The sequence below is a fragment of the Solea senegalensis genome, linkage group LG4, assembly GCF_019176455.1.
Source record: "Solea senegalensis isolate Sse05_10M linkage group LG4, IFAPA_SoseM_1, whole genome shotgun sequence".
Classification (NCBI taxonomy): domain Eukaryota; kingdom Metazoa; phylum Chordata; class Actinopteri; order Pleuronectiformes; family Soleidae; genus Solea; species Solea senegalensis.
In genome coordinates this window covers 23372117-23397314 of record NC_058024.1, presented here as the reverse complement: position 1 = coordinate 23397314, position 25198 = coordinate 23372117, and the positions used below count along the sequence as shown (strand labels likewise).

Here is a 25198-nt window from a genome sequence, read left to right as displayed (position 1 = left end):
CACAGGGAAAGACTAAAGACAACATTGATTGAATCAAACGTTTCTTTTAATGCACACAAACAAACAAAAAAATGGCCTGGGATGATTGTAGTTCTTTGATTTAGTGCGTCGTCGGTTCATCCAGCAGTGAAAGCACCAGAGGAGAAACCTACAGCGAGGTTTAAAACCAGGACCTAAAGGAGGCGGACCTAGTGCGACCCCCACATATAAGCTCCAGCACAGGGTTCGTACAATGCCAACCTTTTCTGAGAGCGCGTCTCAGTAGCTGCTGCTGTCTTTGGAGAGACACGGTCCAACTGTGCGTAAAACCCCCGCTTCAGTCAGTGTGTGTGTGTAGATAAAGACTGTATCGGTCACGGAGGAGAAGAGAACACGACACACAAGAGAAGAAGGAGCAAATACCTCCCGTTCACTGGAGGAGTTAACCTGGAAGCGCCGTGAAGACACAGAGACACGCAGAGAGCGGTAAGACTGAAAATCTGCCGTGCAAGACAATACAAACAAAATGACGCTTTGTTTGCACCTATGACACATTTGACGCTTTGTTTGCGTTTATCTGGTTTCAGTGAAACCTTGTGAGAAGCTTTTACTTCAAAAAAAGCCCAAAACAATTGAACTATTCGGCTTTTTTTTGTCTTCTTAGTGAAGGTGGATACAAAATGAGAGCGTGCTCTTTATATAGTGGTGAAAAGGATGGAAACACATGGTCTATTGCGCACATTTATGGCGTCCGTGTGATCACATGGCACACACACACACTATAGGGGGACATGTAGCTTTGTCTCAGCAATCAATAAAGGAAAGAACCGTGGACAGTGAGACGGACAGAGAGGGCGCCAAGTCCAGATGTCACCACCATGTGCTCCAAGGAGACATGGAGACATTCACGTTCTTGTTGTTTTCTGTGCTTTTCTTTTTTTTTTTAAATAACAGCTCAATGAATGACATGTGAAGTTTTTCCTAATCATTTTTTTTTTTGCAACTTCCTCTCAATGCACGTGTGCGTGGATGTGAAGGAACAGCTTCATTTGCGCCTTTGAAGCTCGTGCCACTGCTATTTAAAAACCCACATCTCTCTCTGTGTGTGTGTGTGTGTGTGTGTGTGTGTGGTGTTTCCTCACTCTACATGGTGGTGGTGTCCACGCTGCCATATGACACCGAGGGAACACAGAGAGAGAGGCCGTTTCCTTTCTCCTCCTACCAACTCAACCATGTCCAGCTACGAATTGAGCAGCTTTTCCCTCTGAATCTCTCTCTCTCTATCTTGTTATATTCACCAACAGTGACCGGTAACAAACCAGCACTAACCCGACAGTCTTCACACGTCTCTGTCTTTATATTGAACTGTCTAAATATAAGTGGATCTCCTCATGAGGAAGAAGACAGTTCTGTCTGTGTAGGAAGTGACATTACACCCGTCTTTCTATTGTGTTATTGTCGTGTTCCTGACAACAATGGCCTTCAATAACAATGCATTTCACTTCCAACTTTTATAAACTAGCCCTGAAATAAGGTTTTTATTATTATTGTTTCATTTAAAAGATACTTTGCTGGTTTCATTGTATAAATCTAATGTGTGAGCACATCAGTGACCATTTATCAGCTATTATAAAGCTGAATATAAATTCAATCAATTTGTCACCCATTGGGTTTTCATTAGGGACCAAATGATAAATTGATCATTTATTGGCTTTTATGTGTGTCTTTTAGCCCTCATTAGCCCCTGTGTTGTTGATTTGCGCTTTATAAATAAAATTGGACTGGACTGGATGATAAATAAATAATAAATAATTTAGCGCTGAGCCATTAATGGAAATATGTACCGCAATTCAGCCTACTGCAATTTTCGAATCGCAGGAGGCGTAATGTATTTTTAAAGCCAAAATGTGTGTCAAAATATCACTTTATGAATGAATTACTGTCTTGATTTACGCACTTCGTCTTCTACAGACTGAGGAGAACACAGATCTGCACAAATATCACACAGTAATCGTTTTAAAATATGATTTTGGAATGAAAATGAGAATAATGACGTGAAAATGACCATTCCCTCTGATATCGCAAATTAGATATTTATTCAAAGGCAGTAATTGAGAGTTTACACAAACTCGTCCTTTAAAGACTGTTGTTGATAATATAGCTAATAATGGTAATCCTTAGTTTAGTGCTCAGACTTTATAAGTAGTTTGCCTCATGATGACCTTACATAGATCCTTTTTTTATGGGTCTTGTTAAAGACTGATTAACATGAGTTTGCTCAACTAAAAAAAAAAAAAAAGGATTTCAATGCTCTTGAGCCTCGACTGTGTAGATGAGCAGAACAAAGCGTTTAGTTCCCCTTGGATGCAGGTGTGTGAAAAATTGTGGCCGCACTGCTAAAAATATGACGTTACAGTTTGTGTTTTTAAAGGTAGGTTCAAGGTTCAAGGTTTTTATTTGCCAGTCCAGGCACATTGGAAATCTTGTGCGGGTTCTACGAGTCAGTTGTAGGAGACAGAAACACACTTAAGTATAAATGTAAATATAAAAGTATAAAAGTATAAAAGTAGACCTCAAAATAAAGTCTATACAGAGTATAAAGTCATAATAAAAAAATGTAGAAGATGTGAATGTGAATATAGGATTGGAGATCCTAGAGCCACTTTCCTTCAGACTTCCCTCCGAAGCTCCGCCTCCAGAGCACAGGAACGCACAAGGAACACAGATTCACGAGCGCTGCGCAGCGGCGGCAACCTTCGGTGACGCTGAAAAACGTTGCTGCAACTGTCTCGTTGGATTTAGCAAGCTAGCGTGCACGATTAGTACTAGAGGAGTGGTACTCATGTATGGGGGGGAGGGGCAAATGTCAGTGTGATTGATGCATTGTGATGTAATTCATTTGTCGGGGCCGGTCAATATGATTGGATGGTGTTTTTTCCTAGAGCTGCAACTAACGATTATTTTCATAATCGATTCATCTGTCAATTATTTTCCCGATTAATCGAGTAATCGCTTGGTCCATAAAATGTCAGAAAACGTTAAAAAACATCGATCAGTGCACGTCAAACCTGGAGATGATGAAGTTCTCGCTTTGTCCACAAACCAAAATGATTGAATTTGAATGATTTCTTTCTTTCTTTCTTACTTTCTTTTCTATCTGGAGCAAAGAAACGAAGAACATATTCACATTTAAGAAGCGGAAACAATCAGAAATCTTGTTTTAATCGCGACTAAAGCTTCAAACCAATGAATGGAGTATCAAAATAGTTGACAATTAATCGGGCAATTGTTACAGCTCTTAATTAATCAGTTACAATCGGGTTGCGAAGAGGATTTTAAGCAAATACGGTAAAAAAAAAATGCTCCAGACCATAATCTCCCATTTTACAACTTCAGTCACAGAAGTTTAGCAACTTTGAACTGAAACTGAGCGTCAGGAGAGCTCGTGTCTGTGTATTCAAGGGGGTGTGGGGTGAGAGAGAGGGGGTTATGTTTTTGACTTTGCCCCCGTCTTAACACAGATGCCCTATATGGGACGTGTTCATCACAGAGGGATCGGCCGATAAGCCTGTCCCCGGTCAGCGACCTCAGCGTGTGCCGCGATGAGAGTGTGAGCAGGAGCCGGACAGGTGTGCGGTGCAGGGAGGCCCGTGTATTATCACTGTGGGAGTCGGCCAGCTGTGCTCTCCTGTCACAGTCAATAGACCTGTGAATGTGCGCGTGTTAGCGTCAAGCATTCGTCTCTCCAGAGGTTATTATTATATCCTTACCAGCGTTTCATACATCAGACACCAGAGCCCTGAAAGTGTGACGTGTTTATTACCGTCATCTTTGTCAAGGGTAATCTGTGGGCTTGAGTTTGACCTTATCATGTGCCGTTGTCTTTATTTTTATGTCACCAAGAATGTCACTGTGGATACTGCGTTATCACGGTGATACATGTGTTTAGATACGGCGTATATTTGTTGTGGCTGCGAGTAAATCGCTCTATTCTAATGTTAGGCTTTTGGATCTAAAACATTTTTTGGTTTCGTTCGTCATCGTTTAACAGAGATGTTGTTTTGTTGATCTTTTATACTTAGTGATGACTGACACATGAGTCAGTGTCAAATACACACTCTCAATTTCAGCAGATTTCAACGTCAACAAGAACTAAATCATCATACATAAGCCACATGTGAACACCTAACCCTCAAAATGTCTTTCTGGACTTTTTCTTTTTTGCTTTTTTTAACCATAATTGGACCAAAAAATGTCCTGTAACTAAGTGCTTTTGCACATTTTTCCAGAATAACATCCAATATCTGGCAGTTATTTACAACTCAATATTAAAATACTGTTCTCAATTTGAAATGAAGAAAAACAAAAATGTTCATTTAAGAAAACAACACATTTGAACAGTATACAACATATTTACAATAACATTTGTTTGAGTCTGTGTTTCAATGTCCAAAAACAGTGCTGATTCTCCAGCTTCCTGAAACAGTGTGCGTGAAATTACCGTAATAACTGTGATAGCTCTCTTGCTAAATACCTCATTATTATCATCACCTTTGACTTTTTGCTCTCAAAGACACCCGCATTGGCCAATCACTGTCATTATATAGATAATAGAGATCTAGTAGAGAACTAATAGAGAAAGCAATAACAACTCCATAGAGTCATGTGACATGTGTCTGTGTGGGTGTGTCACTATGTGTGATCCCTTTTTATAGATTTCAATTCAACCCCAGTCATTACTTAACTTTGGAAACAATGACACTGTGGTCACACACAAGCCAATTAAAGCAAAAATAATGCGTCTGTTAAGCTCCACGAAGGGCGGCGATCCAGTTTACGCTGCAGTCCCCAGGGTGCACAGTGACGTGACGGTTAATAAGACGTTCGTAAAACAATTTAATCTGTGAAATTAAGTCTCAGCTTTTCCATTTGCTGTGTGTGCGAGAAGAGTGAGGCACGACAGTGGTGGTGCCTGACCTTGAGCGCTTTTAATCTGTTGTGTTGTGACTTTCTTGACACATTAAGAACATAGTAAGTAAACATAGATAATAAACCCAAGTACCCAAACGCCATTATACACATCACGGATTACAGCGGGCGGTTTTGAGGTAAATTAATATCACAGCATTTTGAATGCCACATGTCGTATTGCTTGTTATGCACATTCGATCATTTGTTTTAGAGGATAAATGTAGCTACATTTGTTATTCATCTATTAGTGTGGAACTATATTTGTATAGGTGTGCGTTGTCATGGAAACGCTGCCCACCACATGTTTCCTAATTAACAGCGTTGGCAAGTGGTGATCATGTAGCCAGAAAGGCTGAAACTACACTTTCTGAACTTTACTTTTTACTGTTGTTTAAGAGAATGATCATTTATTCTATTGCCTTAATAACATGTAATAAATCAATTGCATAATATTGCGTATAACTATAAACCTTATAATCAGCTGCATGATTATTTACCTGATGTATACCATAATAAGAGCCTGCGCTCAACACTAAGGCTGGGTGATAAGGCTTATTAATAATATCTCAATATTTTTAGGCTGTAGCCCAATTTGTTTCTCTGAGCTCAGGGAAAGTTTGACGTTACACTGTAAATACACATTACAAAATAAAATACCTACTGTGTATGATCTGTATTACATGCTCAACTAAGGGCGGTTTTAAAGGATTTTAAAGTCCCTCACGTTGAAATATTGACGCTTTTCTTCATTCTCGATGAACGCGATAATAGAAATTCACTTATTGTAAGTGCTTTTAATCCCGATAAGTGATAATATCGTATAATGACTCATCACTGCTTCATTTAGGGCTGAAACAATTACTCGATTAATCGTATAATTGGATTACTAAATGAATTGTCATCTATTTTGATAATCGATGAATCGGTTTGAGCGTCTTTAAGGAATTAAAACAAGTTTTCTCATTTCTCAGCCACTTAAATGTGAATATTCTCTGGTCTTTTTGGTTTTTGGACAAAACTAAACAGAAAATAATCATTAGTTGCAGCTCTACGTTCATTGAAGATAATACCTGGTTTATTTCTTATGCTTTTTAACGTTAAATCAAAGATATTTAGGTGTGTTAGAAACATTAAGTTAGACCATACATATGGATAATAATTAGGCTTTAAAGGTGTTATGACGTGACTTATTTTAAATATGTTTGAAGTCGACTCAGTGTGTTTCACAACGGCAACAGCCTTTAAAACCAGGAAAAGTCATCACGACATCCAAAATCTGTGACGATACCTTGTCCCATGTCACGATATACAGATAATAATAACATCGACACATTGCCCAGCCTCACTCGACACCATAAGTGTTGCTCTGTGCGCAGCAGGCACGTGGCAGAGGACGAGCTGGTGCTGCCAGGCGCTCTTGGCTGAACCTCGTGCCTGTTTCGGATACATCACCACATGGGCATCTCCTCATCTACATGTGCCCCAATGTCCAGCTGGCACAAAAAAAAGAGAGTTAGGGATAGGAAGCAAACGTTGTGAGCACAGCTACGCTCCAAAACTGCAAAATAGCAATTCTCTCCCACAGTAATGGGAAAGAAAAAAAGTGAGTCATTCTTCAGTCGCCCACCTGTTGGTGCACTTTTAAATGTCCAGTAGCTCAGAATTGGACTTCACTCTCATTGCCTCTTCATGTTGGTTACATAACAGAACTCACTGTGGGCTCGAGTACAGCTCAGTGTAAGGTGACCCCTCTGGCACTCAGTGGAAGAGGCTCATGTGACTTCTTTCAGCCAGGTCGGCAGGAATCACTATTCAACATTATTAGACGGTGGTTTTGAGCCGCGTGTGATTTCATTACGTGATAAGGAAGTTTCCAGGTTGTGAATAAATAATTTCCATTTGTGTGGGATTATCTGCAGATGTTCACTGGCACCGACAAGATGCAGAACCGAACCATTTTACCATGTGATCTCAAGACGTGACTCAGCAGAGAGAGAGTTCAGAAGTGTTTTTTTTACATTACTTTCCACTCCCACTCACACTGAGTTAACGTCCTTTTTCCTTTCACCGCAGTTTGTACAAATACAGGTTTATTTAAGGGCTGTGCACACAGTGTCCACCCATGCTACTGATTTAAACCTGGTATTACTAGATGCATATTTTAAACCCGCAGAATAAGGAAATAATAGCAACACAGCAATCAGTTTATCTAATTACTCTCATAATTGGTCTGTTGGGATTCAGTTTGACTCAGAATTGTTAGAACCGGACTGAACACTGTGCTGGAATCATGGAAACCACAGCCAGATTCCCCCCCGTGCTCAGTGCTGTGTGTGTGCATAGTGCATTTCTCTTAGCACGTGGCGTCCACCCACAGTCCAAAGACTCTGCAGAGGTTAAATGGTGACTTCTCGTCGGTGTAAATGTGAGTGCGAATCGTTGTTGGTCTCTATTTCTGAACCCGGGGGTATAAGCAGCCTCCAGCTCAATATTAGCAGGGATCTGGTTTCCCCCCCGAAAGCCCTCGCAGATCTCTCTAAACGCAAAAGTCTCAGTTTGATGCTTTTTGATGCTAATGTTGTAATTGTGTGACTGACATGAAAGACTCCGAAGACATTTGTTCATATGCTGAGTCATGAGCGATGGATCGCATGCATTTTTTAGAAAGCCTTCGTGTCATAATAATAATAATAACAATCATCATATCTATATGTATTACAGTTGAGATTATAATTTCCCTTAAAGTCAAGGATAAATGGCAACAATATAAACATCATTTGTTATAAAATGAACTAAAGAAAGGTAATTCATCATATTATACATCTTTTTTCCACTTATAAATGTTGTTTGGCGTCAAACAGGGGATAAAATAAAGTATCGGCAGGGTTTTCCAAGCCAACATTAAGTCGAGTCCCCCTATAGAGTGGCACAATATGAATATTCTATTCTATAAAAACTGTTATCCATCCTTCCTATTATGCAATTCAATGTCCCATTACAACAGGAAGTGTCATACATCATAGATAAGATTATCACTGGTTTAAATGAGAGAAGATTTATTATTTTGACTGGGATATTTATTGATTACAGTCACGTACACCTGGTTTCTTTTCTTGAGTAGCATAACTGTACAACGTGACCTTAATCAGTGTGATCACTTGTAGCTTGAAGTGGTCTGGCATCAATAACCACTCGTGCATATGTAAAACACAGTGACCGAGGGGACACTAAACACAATGGAGCTGCTGTGCTCTGGTCACAGAGAACAACACGCCGTTGTCTTCAAGGGGAGAAAAAAAAAAGATTCACCCGAGATGTGGGAGGCTATGAATACGGCGCTCGATAGGTTTTAATAAATAATCATTTCACTTTTAAAAGATATACCTCTTTTTTTTCAAAGCCAAAACCCATCAAGGTAAATTCTATAATTATAGTATTGTAGTAATAATTGTTTTTCAACCTGGTTTCCCTGTAATTACAAGGTACTTTACTGTGACATTACATCACATTGTGGTTTCTCGTGTTTTCCATAGTGGCAGCGCAGTAACACCACGAATCTGCAGGCTTGTGACGTTAACTGCACAGAAGACATGAGCAAACACAAGTTCAACAAAAAGCCAAACTCAAATAGACCTTGACCTTTGACCCGCGTAGTCTGGACTTGTTTGTCTTTCGATAGTTCTGAAGAAACGCGGAGAGAGAGTTCGTATCTCACTGAAACGCTGTACGCATGTGTCGTTAGAGTGGGTCACTATACGCCCGCTCATGTCACAGTCTGCGCAGCAGGCGTTTCGGGGTCGTGACGCGAAGGAGCGCGCGCGGACGAGGCGAGGCGAGGCGAGGCTCCTGGGTGTTGGAAATCACAGAGTCAACAGCAGAAGTGAGTAATCGCTTGGCTCAGTCGTGGGACGGACAAACATCCAATATCAGGACTCGTGACGTCTGTTTCAGGGTTTCTGGAACCGGATCGGCCGGTACTATTTCAGCTTGAGCTAACACACGTTACAATGCGATGGAGACTTTGACTCACAAGTAGAAACATAGTAGCAACATCTCAGTCAAATCAGGGGTCACGCAGGTTGTTGTCTTAAATACATGAGCATGTACAAACCACACATCTGTACTGAATGTTTGTGATTTGTGTGTTTTTCTCTGACTCAGATAATCAAGGCACTCGGTGGCTGGACAAGGATCCTCTTTGTTGAACACATACAAGGCCCCCCACCCCACCCCACCCCCCCAAAAAAAAAGAAGCAGTCCTCACTTGAATCATGGAGCCTGCTCAGTCAGAGGTCAACATTCTCTCCAACGGGAAAAGCCATGACTTTGGGGACGACATGGGCGTCGCGATGAAGACGCTGCTCGACGACGATCAGTGAGTATTCTCGTCGCGCTTGAGGGCCGCACGCGTTTTTGTTTGTGTGTTACTAAGGACGTTTTCTTACTTCTACCTTTGTCCCCCATGTCCCTGATTGTTAATATAACAACACAATATGACTTGCTGCTTTGTTTTAAATGCATGTCTGCCTTATTTTTGTGCAACGCTTCAACGTGGGTGGATCCTTACGCAGAAATGGCACTCAGACAGTCAGGTATGTCAGCGGAACTTTGTATGATGGTGCACTGCATGTGATGGCAGCGTGTGTGCGTCTGCAGATGGATTTTTATTTTATGGAGGTGGACAGAGAGAGCATCACTTAACAGACTGAAACTGAACTCACCTAGATTTGATGATCCTGATGGCGGACTGGAAAACGAGGAGTTTTTGCCCAGCGCGGAAGGGAAGAATCCGCGCTTCACAGACGTAAGTGAAACGACATTTAACAACACAAACAGTATCATGTGAATAAAATAAGAATTAATGAAGACTTCTTTTTTCCCCCTCCGTCAGTTTGAAGGAAAGACCTCTTTTGGCATGTCTGTCTTCAACCTGGGTAATGCTATTATGGGCAGTGGAATCCTGGGATTGGCGTATGCCATGGCCAACACTGGCATACTCCTCTTCTTGTAAGTGAAAAGATGGAGGCCATTTTTCCAAAGCAAAACATATAATCTAGAAGCTACCCACATATCAAACACTGTCATTTATGTCATTGGTTGCCATGCTGCATTTTCAGTGTTAAAACTCCAGCTGTTATACTTCACCGCACGTTGTCTGTTAAATTAAAGGAATACTTCACTGACTTGCATTTAACCTCAGTTTCCCCCGAGTTGAGAAATATCTTCATTCTTTTCTTTGTTTCCCCTACGAGTGGCTCTAAAATGTGCAGAATTAGCGTTGCAGTTTCAAGCCTCGGACCAAGCGTCACTGTTGCGCGCAGAACAAAAATAAGAATGAAGATATTTGTCAACTCGGGGGGAAACTGAGGTTGGGAAGCACCATTTTTCCAAAAATACTAGCCCTATTCTAGTAATACAAAGGTACTTCTTAAGGAATTACAGACACAAGGCCAGTGCTGCATTGCTGTACCTATTTAAAGTAGTGATTTAATATGTGTCAGGACATGTAAGCTCTTCCTCTCATCATACACGTTTACATAAAGGCTCTTTAACCTGCGCTTGTTGCCACACAGAAAGGCCACGGCTCAGAATATACCATACGGTGTCTGCGAGGCGCCTGCACAACCCCCCCGTGTGTCTCAGTCATGCAGCGTGTGCTTGTTCAGCTGCATATACAACGTAAAAGAGAATTAGCCTCAGTAATAGTAATAATGTAATAAAGTAATAATGGTTAACAACAAAGCAAATTTTTTAATATTAACCAGAGAAATAATTGGTAAACCACTAGTATCTGAGACCAGAACACAGAAGAGGCATCACCCATGTGATTCCCCCCAAAGCCAAAGATGATTTAAATTCCTTTTAGTTCATTTAAATTTCAAAATATTTAATTTGTCCCACCCCCAAGGAACAGTTTAAGGCCAAGCAGGTTTACGAACAAACAATCAAGTGTATTGCTGATGGTCGCAGCTGAAACTCATCATCGTAATAATCCTAAGTCCTCTTTCTGAGGACGTCTGAGGCCAAAGACCACCTCTGCTGTATTAAATAAAGGCTGGCGTGTAAGCAGTGTAAGCACTGATACATGTTTCCTAGTCACAATTCTCAGTATATATATTGTCATTTGCTCAGATGTTTGTTTCTTTGTTGCTCCATCCGCGTCAGTGTATGTAGAGCGGTCATGAAAAGCTTTGACGCTCTGCTGAATGTTACACCAGGTTGTCAGAAGAGAGGAATGTTTTTTCTTCATGTAGCCAAAACATCAAACTCCCAAGTGTTTTTCTTTTTTTTTGGGCACATGCAGCATAATAATCACTTGTTTGTGAGTCGACGGATTACGCGGCCTTTATGCCGCACACACAGCTCAGGGTTTGATCTCCCCCTCGGTGTTTACAGAGCGGTGGAGGTGGCAGAGATTCGAGGTGTGGCTTTAAGAAATACACAAGTGTGTAAAAAGGCTGGGAAAGAAAGAGTGTGAGAAAGGTGCTGGATTTGGGATCAACTTGTGACTCTGCAAGAATGCTGATGTGAAAGCCCTGCAGTTGGACCATTGGACTAATAATACTTTCCTCATGTGTTGGATTAGTGACCTGTATCAATGTAGTTCTTATTTTATTATAATTACAACAAGAACAACAAAAACGACTTTGTTATTGTGTCATGTTACCGTAATGTAGGTAGTATTTGAAGGAAAGTTTCAGGTAGATTGGTGACAGTGATGTTCTTTTATCTCTCTTGATTCTGTGGCACAGGTTTCTTCTGACTGCAGTCGCAGCGCTGTCATCGTACTCCATCCACCTGCTGCTCAAATCCTCTGGCATTGTGGGTAAGACCAGTGTCATGTTTAACCTTTCTCCAGTCTCCCTGGAACCCTCCCTTACTTCATTGTTGACAGTCTTACGTGACCGGTGTCACAGCATTTAGTTTATACATAATAGAACTATGACTAACTAATAAAACATGACATCGTCATTTCCTGTGGTGCTTACTTTTGTATGGAATTAGATTTGTGTCAATATTAGATAGAATTATAATTAATTACAATTATAAATTCCAGACGGACAGCGACTCCAAGCCCCTGACTACTTCCAGTCCATTGAGCTGTCACTCCAAAACCCAGTAGCCAATCAGCAGGCAGCGATCCTAAGGCCCGCCCAGTTCAGTCAAAGAGTTGATCAGCATTTTTATTTGTTTGGACACTTTGTGAGGTGCAATAAGACGAGTAATACAACAATCTATGCTCAAGGAAAAGTTGTAAAAACTCAAACGTACGGCCCGCGGGCCAGAACCGGCCCACCAGAGGGTCCGATCCGGCGCGCAGGATGAATTTGTTAAAATTCCACTACATTTTTCCACTTCCAGTTATCTGTGACTAAATGTTTGTGTCTTTATAGATTCAGTGTGATGTATAAATGGTAAACTAAGGCATAATATGGTTGACATTGCACTTATTTTTCTTGTTTTGTAAAAAAGATAATGAACTAAATGTAGAACAGAGAGAAAAAGTTTTTACTGTTCATAGGTTACTATGCTATTATTTTACTGGTGCGGCCCACTTTGTGCTGTATGTGGCCCCTGACTTAACACAGTTTCCTGTAATTATATAGTTGCTTATAAACTAAATGTATTAAATGTAATCAGGTGCGTGCTCAAGTTTGCAGTATAAATGGAAAATTGTTCCTTAAACAATGAACATATGCAGTATATTTTCTAGTTATTTGTACTATTACAATTAACAGTTGTTTTAATTGTGCTGTTTATTTGTAATCTGTTTACAGGAATTCGAGCTTATGAACAGCTGGGTTACAGAGCGTTTGGCACTCCTGGAAAAATGGCTGCCGGAATAGCGATTACCCTGCAGAACATCGGAGGTGAGGAGCCACTGTGACGCTGAGCCTTAATGCACAGTAAACATGAATTACACACTTTTAAAAGGAATTTACAGTTTATACCCTTCCTTCACCAAAGCGTCACACTGAACCACTGTACCCTGACCGTGCATCTCTTTACATTTGTAATGTGGGTTTGTATAAGCAGCAAAGAGCCCAGGAGAACCTGAGAGACAGCTGCTCTCTCAGAGGAGAAGGTAGCAGAGCTCCTGACTCACTCGCTCACTGAATATTTAGAGTGGTAATGTTGATTGTTTGTTTGGTTCTCAACATAGTCGACCATTGAGTCATTTAATACAGTGTAGTGTTAGCACTCTTGCCTTTCTGCATGGAGTTGCAGATTAGGGGATGAGGCAAACTGGACACTCTAAATTGACCGTAGGTGTGAGAGTGAATGTCTGATGGACTGACGACCTTTCACCCTGCTGTATGTCAGCTGGGATTGGCACCAACGCTCTTCATGTGCAGGATAAAGTGGTAGACGCTGAGTGAGTGAGTGAGTAAAAGCTAAAACAGTTGATTTCCTCGCTCATAAAAGCAGCAAAGAACTCATATTTGAGAAAATGATGGAAAATGATGGTTTCATGCTGTTTATCCATCCGTCATCTATCACTTTATCCTCCACATGAGGGTCACAGGGGGAGCTGTGCCAATCTCAGTCACACCTATGGTCAATTTAGAGTGTCCAGTTTACCTAATCCCCATATTTCATGTTTTTGGACTGTGGGAGGAGAACACCTGCACACACACGGGGGAGAACATGCAAAGTCCATGCAGAAAAGCCCATGTTCCGATCGGCTCTTCTTGCTTCAAAGGCAAGAGTTCATAATTAGAGTTAATGTGACTTCCCCCTGCTTTCTGAAATTCCGATATTTCCTCACAAATACAGAAATCCTGACCCTTATGTTTGCACGAGCAGCCCAGTGATTACGGCTCGGTCACGGAACACAAATACGGCGTGATAAGCAATCTTGTAACTTTATGTGTGTGTGTGTGTGTCTGTCTGCAATTGACCACACTTGGCCACACATACATCATCTCCTCTTCCTCTCCTCTTGTTACAGCCATGTCCAGTTACCTGTACATTGTAAAATCGGAGCTACCGCTGGTCATCCAGGCTTTCCTGAAGGCAGATCCCACCTCTGAGTGAGTATCACGGATTTTCGACGGCCCTGTTCAGCACCGACATACCTGTGCTGCCTGTGAGAGGCACATGACTCTCATCTGATGTGTTCAGGGTCAAGGGGCCTGGCAGAATAACTGCATGTGGGCAGGGAGTGTGTGTCTGTTGGCACCATTCATTAATGCAGTCACTCGTGTAGGGGTGTGATGAGAATAGCAGATTCTAATTGGCTGAGCGCGGATGGGGTGTGTGTGTGTGTGTGTGTGTGTGTGTGTCATTGTTAAATATCTGTAAGTTATGTATACACACAACGTTACTGAAGCGCCCGTTTGCGTCAGAGTGACACAGACTCTCTGCATAAGGTCACGGAGGACGAAAGCGGATTCCAGCTGCCGTTTCAAATCTAAAAACAAACCTTGTGCTGAGACGACGCTGCAGCAACTGTGTATGTACACTTCCCTTTTTAGGGATCTGAGTCTGGAGGAATAATAAAACACACAAACATGACTTGAGTAAAACAGTAAATCCATTCTTTACGGGAACCTAAACATCCTGAGCGTCAGTATACAATGCACATTCTTTAACGCGAGGTATTCAACAAAAGGTTATGGCCTGACTTCTTGGAATCTTGTGTTGTGCTGCTGCTCTTGGTGTTTTTCCATTCATTTTTTTTTTTTTTGTCATGCCCTGAAGATAACTCTCACCAATGTTATGTGGGCCAATGACCTCTGAAGGGGCGTGTCCTTACCCTTTATCACTGATCTGGCTTTGAGCAGTGGAATAAACTCAAACCCCTCTGTGTTTATGTCAGGGTCAGAAAATTAGACACAATCAAAATTGACGTACGAAGTATTATGGCTCTTGTTCGCTGTCTCTCTCTCTCACACACACACACACACTAATGACAGCGGCAGGTGGTGCAACATGGTCGCCAAATTCCGAGGTTGAGCATAAGGACAGGTCAGCCTGGTGCAAGTTCAACCACTGAGACAAGCTGTTCATTTCCACTTGACGCGCCAGTGGAATGAGCGACGGGCGGTGGGTTTATTTATGAGCCCGTGCCTCTTAAAATAGACAGTAATGATGTGTGGCAGACAAGTACCTTTCACTTAAGATAGCCCCAGGGAAGATTAACAAATAAAATGTTTATATGAAGACGTGGTGTTTCATAGTATGCACTGTGAGAGCAGTGTGTGTACATGTGTGGGGGGAAATGATCACACATAGTGACTTGGCAGCAGGAGTTCTGTCCGCGCTGTAAACTTGAACTTGACTCAGACTGAAGTCGCAAGGATGGGAGCTGATATTCTAGGTTTTTTAACCCTTAGAGCGCAGAGCATGTTGGCATGACTATGTTTGAACATACAGTATATACAGAGGGTATAAGCATGTGCAATATAGAGTGTCTTATATCCTTTTTTTCAGCACAACTTAGGCAATCTGATGGAAAAAACGACTCCAAAAGTGCTCAAAATGTGTCAAATCGGATTGAATTTGTGAAATTTGGAAATACGTCACAGTTCAAAGTTCACCAGGCTCGGTTTTGTGAACAAAAAGAAAAGAGAAACGCTCTATTTTGTGACTTCTGCACAATTATTGCTACTTTATATCGCGACCAAAAATGCGATATAAAATGAATCCTAACTTTGACTCAACAAAACATAAGAAGACGAAAACCCTTGTGACCTATAAACACACACACACCATGATGTCCATATATATAATACAGTTGTGTATTACTCCCATGGTAAATAACTAAATATTAATGCCATTTAATATGCCAATTTTAATATTTCAGAACTTAAAAAAAATTGAGGACTCAATATCGGCTCTTTTTGCAACACAATAAACCCAACCATGAAGATTTTATTGAAAACTTGTGCTAAAAAACGTGATGATTGGGACATTTTACAATTTAAAACATATTTTTTAAAGATTTGCTGACTAATATTCATTACAGTGTGATATCACAACCCTAAATTCACACGCCGTTGTATGTCATTGATCTCGTGAAATTGAAAACAATAAAAAAAATGAATAGGTGATAGAGCCTATGCAATTGAAACACTGGCAATTTGCTCATGAGTGTGTTTTTCTCTCTGCGACGTGAGACCTGACTGGGTTTGCTCTCAGTCGTCAGTTGCGATGGATTCTGGATTCTCAATAACCGGCGCTCAACATCTGTCCCGAGTGATGTGATGCACATGCACAGACAGAGTGTAACTGTTCACACCTGCCTTTAAAATGTGTCCTGGACGCGGCGTCTCATGTGGATCGTCAATGTGCTCAAGCGCTGTCCACGGGGTTGTGTGTGAGACACTTTGCTGAGCTCCATTCGTGCCGAATTATTAGGAAAAAGGAATGAGGGTTACGTTTGTCTATGAATAAATCAGCGTATGCTGATTAGTGTGAAAACAAAATAAGGACGTCGGCTGAGGACGTGGACGAGGATGGATTGAGTTCATGCAGCTCGTTGTGTTCTCAATCCAAGTTTATTTTGTTTGTTTTTTGGACAGATTAGGACTTAGTCGTCGTAGTTTTGACTGGATCTCTCAGGATGGATGTTAACACCAGGTCTTAGCGGGGTCATAGAGCCACTGCACTGCACTGCACTCATAAATCCACACGCTCTTTCAGGGGCGGTTAAGAATAACAAGCTTAGCAGCTTATAAGGGGAGTTAGACTGCTCAGTATCTGTATATTTAAGAGAGTGTTTTTTTATCGTTTGTCAATCATTTTTTAAGCTGCATGTTGCTTTTGCTCCTCTCACGTCTGAGGCCTCTGGGTCTGCAGTAAATACAGTTTTTTCCTACAGTTTTTTGTTTCCCGTGAAGACAAAACAAGTCGTCTCACAGGACAATGAACAAAACAGTCATCCGGCAGCTCCTTCCCAAAAACAGCAATGTGGAAACTGAATAAGTGAATAAAAGATTATGATTATGGTCTCATTTGCAGATGTAAGTAGAGATTTATGTGTTAGACACCGCCCCGCTAATTCCAAATACGGCCCAAAACACTCAACTACGCTGTGTCCGCCAGTGTAAAAAAAACAGGCTCTGTCAAGCAATACTATCACACCTGACGGAGAGAGCGTTTGTGTGTTTGTTTGATCCCATCGAACTTCTGAAACATTTATGGGGGCTTTTGTGTGATTTCAGTCTCAGTTCTGTCTAGACATTAAACAAATCACTTCCTGTTGGAAGTGCAGGAATGTCACTGGCTCAATACAAGATCTAAACACGGCAACACAGAGAGAGTCGTGTGGAGCGGATAGGCTTCTGTGTGAAGTCATTCGACAATGGCCCGACTATGTAACGGACGTTTGTTTTTATTTAAACGATACTCAGTGTGAGGACTTTTTAAGCTTTATATTAAAGAAATACTTTAACAAGTTGCATTTAGTATTTTTTAAAAAAAAATGTGCTTCCCCTGAGTGGAGAATATCAGAATATCTTCATTCTTTTTTTTTGTGACACTTGGTCCGAGGCTTAAACGGCAACGCTAATTCCACACTTTTTAGACCCAATGCATTGTAAACAGTGTCCGCCATCTTTGCTAACTGCTACGCTAACAGGACCAAGTGTCACCGGTGGGCACGTAGCAAAGAAAAGAATGAAGATATATAAAGTGAGTTTGGGAAGCACAGCTTTTCAAATATACTAGCCCTGTTCTAGTATTCCTTTAAACAATGAATAATTCTGTTCATGTTTTAATGAAGTGCAGGATAGAGATGGCGAACAGGGCGGAGCTGACCTCTGGTTATATTTATGGACTTCTTTAGTGTCTTGTAACACGTGGGCTTAAATATGTCGTCCCTTTTCCCCGACTGTGAACTGTCACATAGTTCTTCAGAGTTATGTAAGAGTCTATTCCAGTAAGATTTTCCACAGTCTTGATGCCAAGGGTGATGTTTGTCAATTGGATGAGTTAGAGATTTAACAACCGGGTGACATTGCCACATCTTCACTATTGATGTGGAAACGTCATTTTCAGGTCTGTGTTCATCTGTCTGTGTCTCTGTGAATAAACTGGACGTTTTCTTCCCAACAGTCTGTGGTACATGAATGGAAACTATCTGGTCATCATGGTCTCTGCCAGCATCATCCTCCCCCTGGCTTTAATGAAGCAACTTGGTGAGTTTAGAGCAGAGGTGTCAAACTGGCGGCTCGTGGGCCACATGTGGCCACATTACTAGAAATATTTTTTTGAACAATAACACATTTGTTTATAATTAAAGCATTAAATATTAAATCACATATATAAACTTGTTTAATCTTGTTTTAATTTAGATTTATTTAATAATTAAGATTTATAATTAATATGTTTTATTGTGAATTATATTATCAAAACAAACACTTTTACTTTGAAATGATATGAAATATCATGATAAATATCTATTTTAAGCTAGAGAAGAGTTGGTTTTTTTCCCACTTTTTCTCTACATCGCCCCCTGTTGACCAGACTGGACACTCATTAGCCCCCAGGTCATTTGAGTTTGACACGTCTGGTTTAGAGGCTGAGCATACGATACGATGTCCTCAGGCCGAAACTGGCCTGGGACCTGTGTTACTTTGCTTGTTCTTGTTTCCTGTTTTTTCTTTTAAACCTTAAATCATGTTTTGATTGTAAGTTTCCCACACACCTGATTCAAATGGTCAGCTCGTCATCGAGCTCTGCACAAGCCTGATAACGACCCAGTCATTTGAATCAGGTGTGCTGTAGCAGGGAACATCCACAACATGCAGAGGACCAGCGTTGGTCTAAATCACTATATATATATATATATATATATATATATATATGTATATATATATACATATATATATATGTATATATATATATAACGTGTTGAGATCTTACGAAACACTAAAATGCCCTCAAAATGACATTCTTTCTTTTTTTATTATTATTGTTTAAATCATTGCTCTTCAAGATCTTCTCGTGCGGCTTTGATCACCTTTTAAGAACTTAAATCTTGGTTTAAATCACTCCTGCGTTACACAACCGTCTCATATTTTACTTCTGCTCGATTTTGAACAGCTGCCTCAAAAATCAAGCAATTAGTGTGGTATTATTATTATTATTATTATTATTATTATTGTTCCGCCACATACAATGGACGCAGCGGGCGCCCGTTTCCCTGAGAGAATCACACCCTGCTATTCACGACAACAAAAACACGCTTTCTGATCTCATAGCGCTGTGAGTTCAATCGGTCGGGCTATTTTTAAAAGTGTCTCGTTGTCTCGTCTTTGTCTTTTCAGGTTACCTCGGCTACACCAGCGGATTCTCCCTTAGCTGCATGGTGTTCTTTCTTACTGCCGTAAGTCACCGACACACTTAAGACCACTTTCTCGTCAGAACAAGCTGTTGTTAAATGACTCATCGTGGGTGATATCCTCACTTCTCTCTCTTTGCAGGTCATCTATAAGAAGTTTCAGATTCCCTGCCCGTTTGAGGAGTTCTCGGCCAACAGCACCGCTGCCCACCACGCCGTCAACGTCTCGAGCCACGGCCACGAGTACACCAACGGACTCGTCCACGCCGCGGATGACGCCGACTCGCACTGCTCCCCGCGCTTGTTCACCATGAACTCGCAGGTAAGCGGTTGAGGCGAAGACACATGTAGCACATTTGGAGCATTTTGGAACGTTTACTGTGCAGGTGCGAACCACAAGTCTGCTATTTTGGAGACGCTGCTAATCTTAGACAGTCGTGTGTTTATGTCTCTCTCTTCACAGACAGCATACACTATTCCCATTTTGGCTTTCGCCTTTGTGTGCCACCCTGAAGTCCTGCCCATTTACACCGAGCTCCGCGAGTGAGTCACCGCCTCTGTACCCTCGCGATGTTCGATTGCACGCCGGTGCGGAATGTGACTTGTGACTTGTGAACTCTCTGATTTCAGTCCAACAAAGAAGAAGATGCAGAAAGTGTCCAACCTCTCCATCCTGGTCATGTACACCATGTACTTTCTGGCCGCTCTGTTCGGCTACCTGACCTTTTATGGTGAGAACATCTCTGACACAGTGAATGTTTGTGTCTCATTGATTTTCTCATTGTCAGAGGATTTACTGTAGAAAAGCAAAAGTAATGCTGTTTTGTCTCAGAGACGGTGGAAATAAAAGATAGAAGAGAAGCAGCTATATACACAAAGAGGAATATTATACAAGCATTGGTTTCCTTATCTAAAATTACTTGACAATAAGCTTGAAGGAGAAATCATGTAAAGGTTATGTTTTAAAAAGGTGGCCATATGAGAAAAATTTGAATTTTTTTGCCTACTTTTCAGCCCTTTACTGTAACTGTGAATGTAGCAGGAAGATATTTATTATTTATTTTATTACTAAAGGTCCAGTGTGTAAATAGTGATGGGAATTAGTGACATCTAATGGTGAGAAATGGTAAACAGTCAACCCCTCCTCACCCCTCTCTTTCTCAAGTGTGTTAGGGAACTACGGTGGCCTTCACTGACCAGACTTCAGTTTAAATTCAACCGTTTAGCAGACGCTGTTGTCTAAAGTGGAATAAGCGACATAATAGTAGTCCTGGAAAGGAACAGTTGACTGATAAAAGGGTGAGAAAGAGAGTGTTACCTGACCAGGAATCAAACCCCAATTATTTGCATATTTTGTTTTATTTCAAAGTAAAAACTGTTTTTTTTTTACTTTAGACTTTCCACCCTGTGTTGTGTTTCATTGTGTACATTTTATTTTCCTTTTACTGTGACGCTGCAATCCTTGTATTAAAAGTTTATTATTATCACGACTATTATATTATATTTATATTATATGACCGAGCGACATTTGCATGTAATAACAGCATTTGTTGTTACTCTCTTTTCCCCGCAGACAAAGTGGAGCCTGAACTTTTGCACACTTACAGCCGCATTGATCCCTACGACACTTTGATTCTGTGCGTGCGTGTGGCCGTCCTCACCGCTGTCACACTGACTGTGCCTATTGTGTTGTTTCCCGTGAGTTTGTTTTTGATTTGTCCCCCCGCAATGCTCAGTGGATGTTACGTTACGACACCCTTTAATCTGGGAAACCTCTGTGTGTGTGTGTGTGTGTGTGTGTCGCAGGTGCGTCGAGCCATCCAGCATATGTTGTTCCCCACCAAGTCTTTTAACTGGCTGCGTCACACTGCCATCGCCATCGTTCTGCTGACGTTCATCAACATGCTGGTGATATTTGCGCCAAACATTCTGGGCATCTTTGGCATCATTGGTGAGTATTGACCATTTATCGACAATGCAAAAAAAAAAAAAGCTGATCTCACACCTAAGTATTCCCTAAAAGCGGAATCCCATACGTCTAATTAAACACTTTCTCCGCACTCATTTGACCACAGGCCACATTTTAAATAATGTGGTGATTATCGGTTACTTATTCTGTCTCTGTTTACAGACTGAAATTTCAGTTCCGAATAGGAAAATGTGCGTGTTTGCACACGGACAAACGTGACGGACTGAGTCAATATTATTGTCACGGTGGATCCTCAGAGGGAAGGCGGCGTATCATGGGGTCGGAGGTGAAAGTTGAAAAAACATAAAAGTTAAAACGCGGATGAAGGACATCTTCAAAGTCGCTGCTTCTGCTCTGACAAACATGTGCAGGCGTTTAGGTACACATGCGGGAGTATGCACAGAGTGGACTTCAGTGCACATGGACGTACAGAGACACAGTTCACACTGTGAAGCAATACATTAAAGCTGTTTACAGCAACCTTTGCACTGTGTATGTTTACAGACCCCATGGGAAATGTAGCAGGAAATGAAGGTTAAAGAATTAATCCCACTCAGATTAATTCAAGCATCTTTTTTCTTTGTCTGTTGCTGCTTTGTTTTTGACCCATCCTTCTTTTCTTTTCTTTTCTTTTTTTACACTTTTTAGGTGCCACGTCGGCTCCTTGCCTCATTTTCATCTTCCCAGCTGTTTTCTACATCCGCATCGTCCCCAAAGACGAAGAACCCATGAACTCAGTCCCAAAGATACTGGTGAGGAATGAATATATATATATATGCATATATATGTATGTATATATATGTGTATATATATATATACATACATATATATATATATACACATATATATGTGTATATATATCTATATATATATATACACATATATATGTGTATATATATATATACATATATATGTATATATATATATATATATACATATATATATATATATATGTATATATATATAATATGTTATAATAATATGTTGGTTGTTCTCCTCTCTCTCAGGCCGCCTGTTTTGCTGCTTTGGGCATCTCCTTCATGGTGATGAGTCTCAGCTTCATCATCATCGACTGGACATCGGGGAGCAGCCATGCCGCAGGAGGCCACTAGAGGCCGCTTCAGTGAACAAGGACGCGGTCAATGCAAAGGGAGGGAACACACTACAGTGCTGCCCAGCACACAGCCTGGGGGTTAATAACAATATAAAATGTACAGTATCACATCTGGATTGACCAAGTTCAAATCCCCTTTCTCTTTTCTTTTCTTTTCTTTTTTTAAAAAACAAACAAACAAACAAACACTTATTTAACCAAAAACATCCTTTCATAAACTGTTCAGTGATTCAATCTAACATAACGTCCTTTTCACGAGTAATCAGGAATGAACGGGGTCTTCGTTAAACACTGTGTGTGTGTGCGTGCGTGCGTGTGCTCATAGTTCATACTCACAGTGGTGAAATGACCTGTTTCTTCCTCTTTATTTACACACAAACAGCTGCAGCTGGTACTGTATAGAACAGAGAGGAAGGCATCAAGATATAAATACATAAATTAGGGAGCTAAATAATCCAGAAGCTATTTTTTAACGCACATATGAAGAAGTGTTTTTCGCGAGACGCACAAATGCAGCGCGCTGAGGCTGAGCTGTTCACCATCAGGTTACACACGTCAGTGCTTTAAGGCGAGCGGAGAAGGAAACAGTTAAAGCTATTGTTTCATATGTAGAAATCATCACATTATATGAAAAATAATCTTAACAAAACCCCAGATGCCTTTCAATATTTTACCACATTTCAGTAAGAACAGGAATATATATATATTTATTTAGCGACGTCAAGTGCTTTTAATTTCAAAACGGTCTTTAACTACTGTATATGACGAAGTTAATGATCCAAAACACATGTATTATTTTTAGATTTTTATACGTAGTTGATGACATTAATAGAACTGACTCACACTTTACAAAAATACAAAGAGCTTGATTTTACCGATTTGTTACCTCCCTGTTTTTTAACACAAAATGCCAAACTGTGAACCTGAAGATTAACCAAGTACTGTTGGAGTTTAACCTCTTTGTTCTCGGTTATCGTCCACATTCACTAAAACATATTTTTCTATATTATATCATAATATTCTATTCTTCTTACACACATTGCAGTACCTGACTGATGTTTGATGCCTACGTTGACTGAAAATTCAAACCCAAGAATCGATATATATTTAAAAGGCTGCTTTGGAAACGTATGTTTATTTTAATTTCCTCCTCGGGGTTTGATGAGAAGACTGATACCAACTCTGATATCTGTGTGTAAAAGAAAACAACTGTTACTTCACTTTATATCCTATAAAATCCATACTCCATACTTTCCTCCATAAAGATGCAAAATGTAATTTGTACACGTTAAATAATATAAAAACTATTATCTAGTATAATCAGCATTAGGGCCAAACTGAAGAGAGATTATTTTTTTGTATGTATTATTATTCTAATAATATTACAACTTTATTCTCATAATATTATGACTTTATTCTTGAAAGATTACGACTTTATTCTCATAATATTACAACTGTATTCTAGACAGATTACGAATTTATTCTCGAAAGGTTATGACTTTATTCTCATAATATTAAAAATTTGTTCTAGACAGATTACAACTTTATTCTCATAATATTATGACTTTATTCTTGAAAGATTACAACTTTATTCTCATAATATTATGACTTTATTCTTAAAAGATTACGACTTTATTCTCATAATATTATAACTGTATTCTAGACAGATTACAACTTGATTCTCGAAAGGTTATGACTTTATTCTCATAATAGTGCAAATTTATTCTAGACAGATTACAACTTTATTCTCGAAAGGTTATGACTTTATTCTCATAATATTACAGATTTATTTTAGACAGATTATGACTTTATTCTCTAAATATTACAACATTATTCGAGACGGATTATGTCGTTACTCTCATAATATTCCAAATTTATTCTAGACAGATTACGACTTTATTCTTTAAAGGCTATGACTTTATTCTTATAATATTACAACTGTATTCTAGACAGATTACAACTTTATTCTCGAAAGGATATGACTTTATTCTCAAAATATTACAACTTTATTCTAGACAGATTACAACTTTATTCTTGAACGATTACGTCTTTATTCTCATAATATTGCAACTTTATTCTAGACAGATTACAACTTTATTCTAGACAGATTACAACTTTATTCTTGAAAGATTACGTCTTTATTCTCATAATATTACATATTTATTCTAGACAGATTATGACTTTATTCTCAAAAGGTTATGACTTTATTCTCATAATATTACGACTTTATTCACGAAAGATTCTAACTTTATTCTCATAATATTACAACTTTATTCTAGACAGATTACGACTTTATTCTCGAAAGGTTATGACTTTAATCTCATAATATTACGACTTCATTTTCAAAAGATTACGACTTTATTCTCATAATAGTATGTTTACAAAAACACATAATATTTGGTCGGTTTATGTCTTCGTTATCCGATCTTTGGACAAACTTTGTTACATAATCCAACACACCTCTATTTATGGCTCTTAATTTTGCATGTGTGCATAAAGGTTGTATTGATCTTCTTGTCTGATTCTCAGGGGGGCAAAACTAATTCACATATTATTTCCCAAATGTAAAACAATGAATCACTTATTTTGATTTTAAAATAGTTGTTTAATTAAATTTTTTTATTGTTTTTTTTTAATCCCACCGTAAACGTCAAATTGAAAGATAAACCCACTGGTGGGTCTGGTAGAGTTGATCCCGATAATTGTATGAATTAGAAGTATTTGATTTCATGTATTATTAATTATTGTAGATATTGTAGATTAATTATTGTAGCAGTCTTTTGCTGTACTGTTTTGTGGTATTTTTATCTACTTTTTTCTTTTTTTTTTGAATATTTAGACTTTGAGGTTTAATGTTTTGCATGTCCACTCTGTC

At 39.8% G+C, this 25198-nt stretch overlaps 1 protein-coding gene across 2 annotated transcripts; it reads left to right on the top strand.

The window, feature by feature from the left end:
• Positions 1-205: 205 nt before the first annotated feature.
• slc38a3b (solute carrier family 38 member 3b) lies at positions 206-23197 on the top strand. Of its 2 annotated transcripts, XM_044022912.1 has the most exons (17): positions 206-465; positions 9112-9325; positions 9522-9542; positions 9676-9754; positions 9842-9957; positions 11703-11776; positions 12729-12821; positions 13904-13985; positions 18013-18095; positions 19227-19285; positions 19383-19562; positions 19704-19783; positions 19871-19971; positions 20814-20938; positions 21047-21191; positions 21858-21961; positions 22217-23197. In XM_044022912.1, exons 2-17 carry the CDS (start codon positions 9222-9224, stop codon positions 22319-22321), a joined length of 1551 nt encoding a protein of 516 aa, XP_043878847.1. In that variant the 5' UTR covers positions 206-465; positions 9112-9221; the 3' UTR covers positions 22322-23197. The 2 variants fall into 2 exon arrangements, with proteins under 2 accessions (XP_043878847.1, XP_043878848.1); XM_044022913.1 differs by lacking the exon at positions 9522-9542.
• Positions 23198-25198: the final 2001 nt, after the last annotated feature.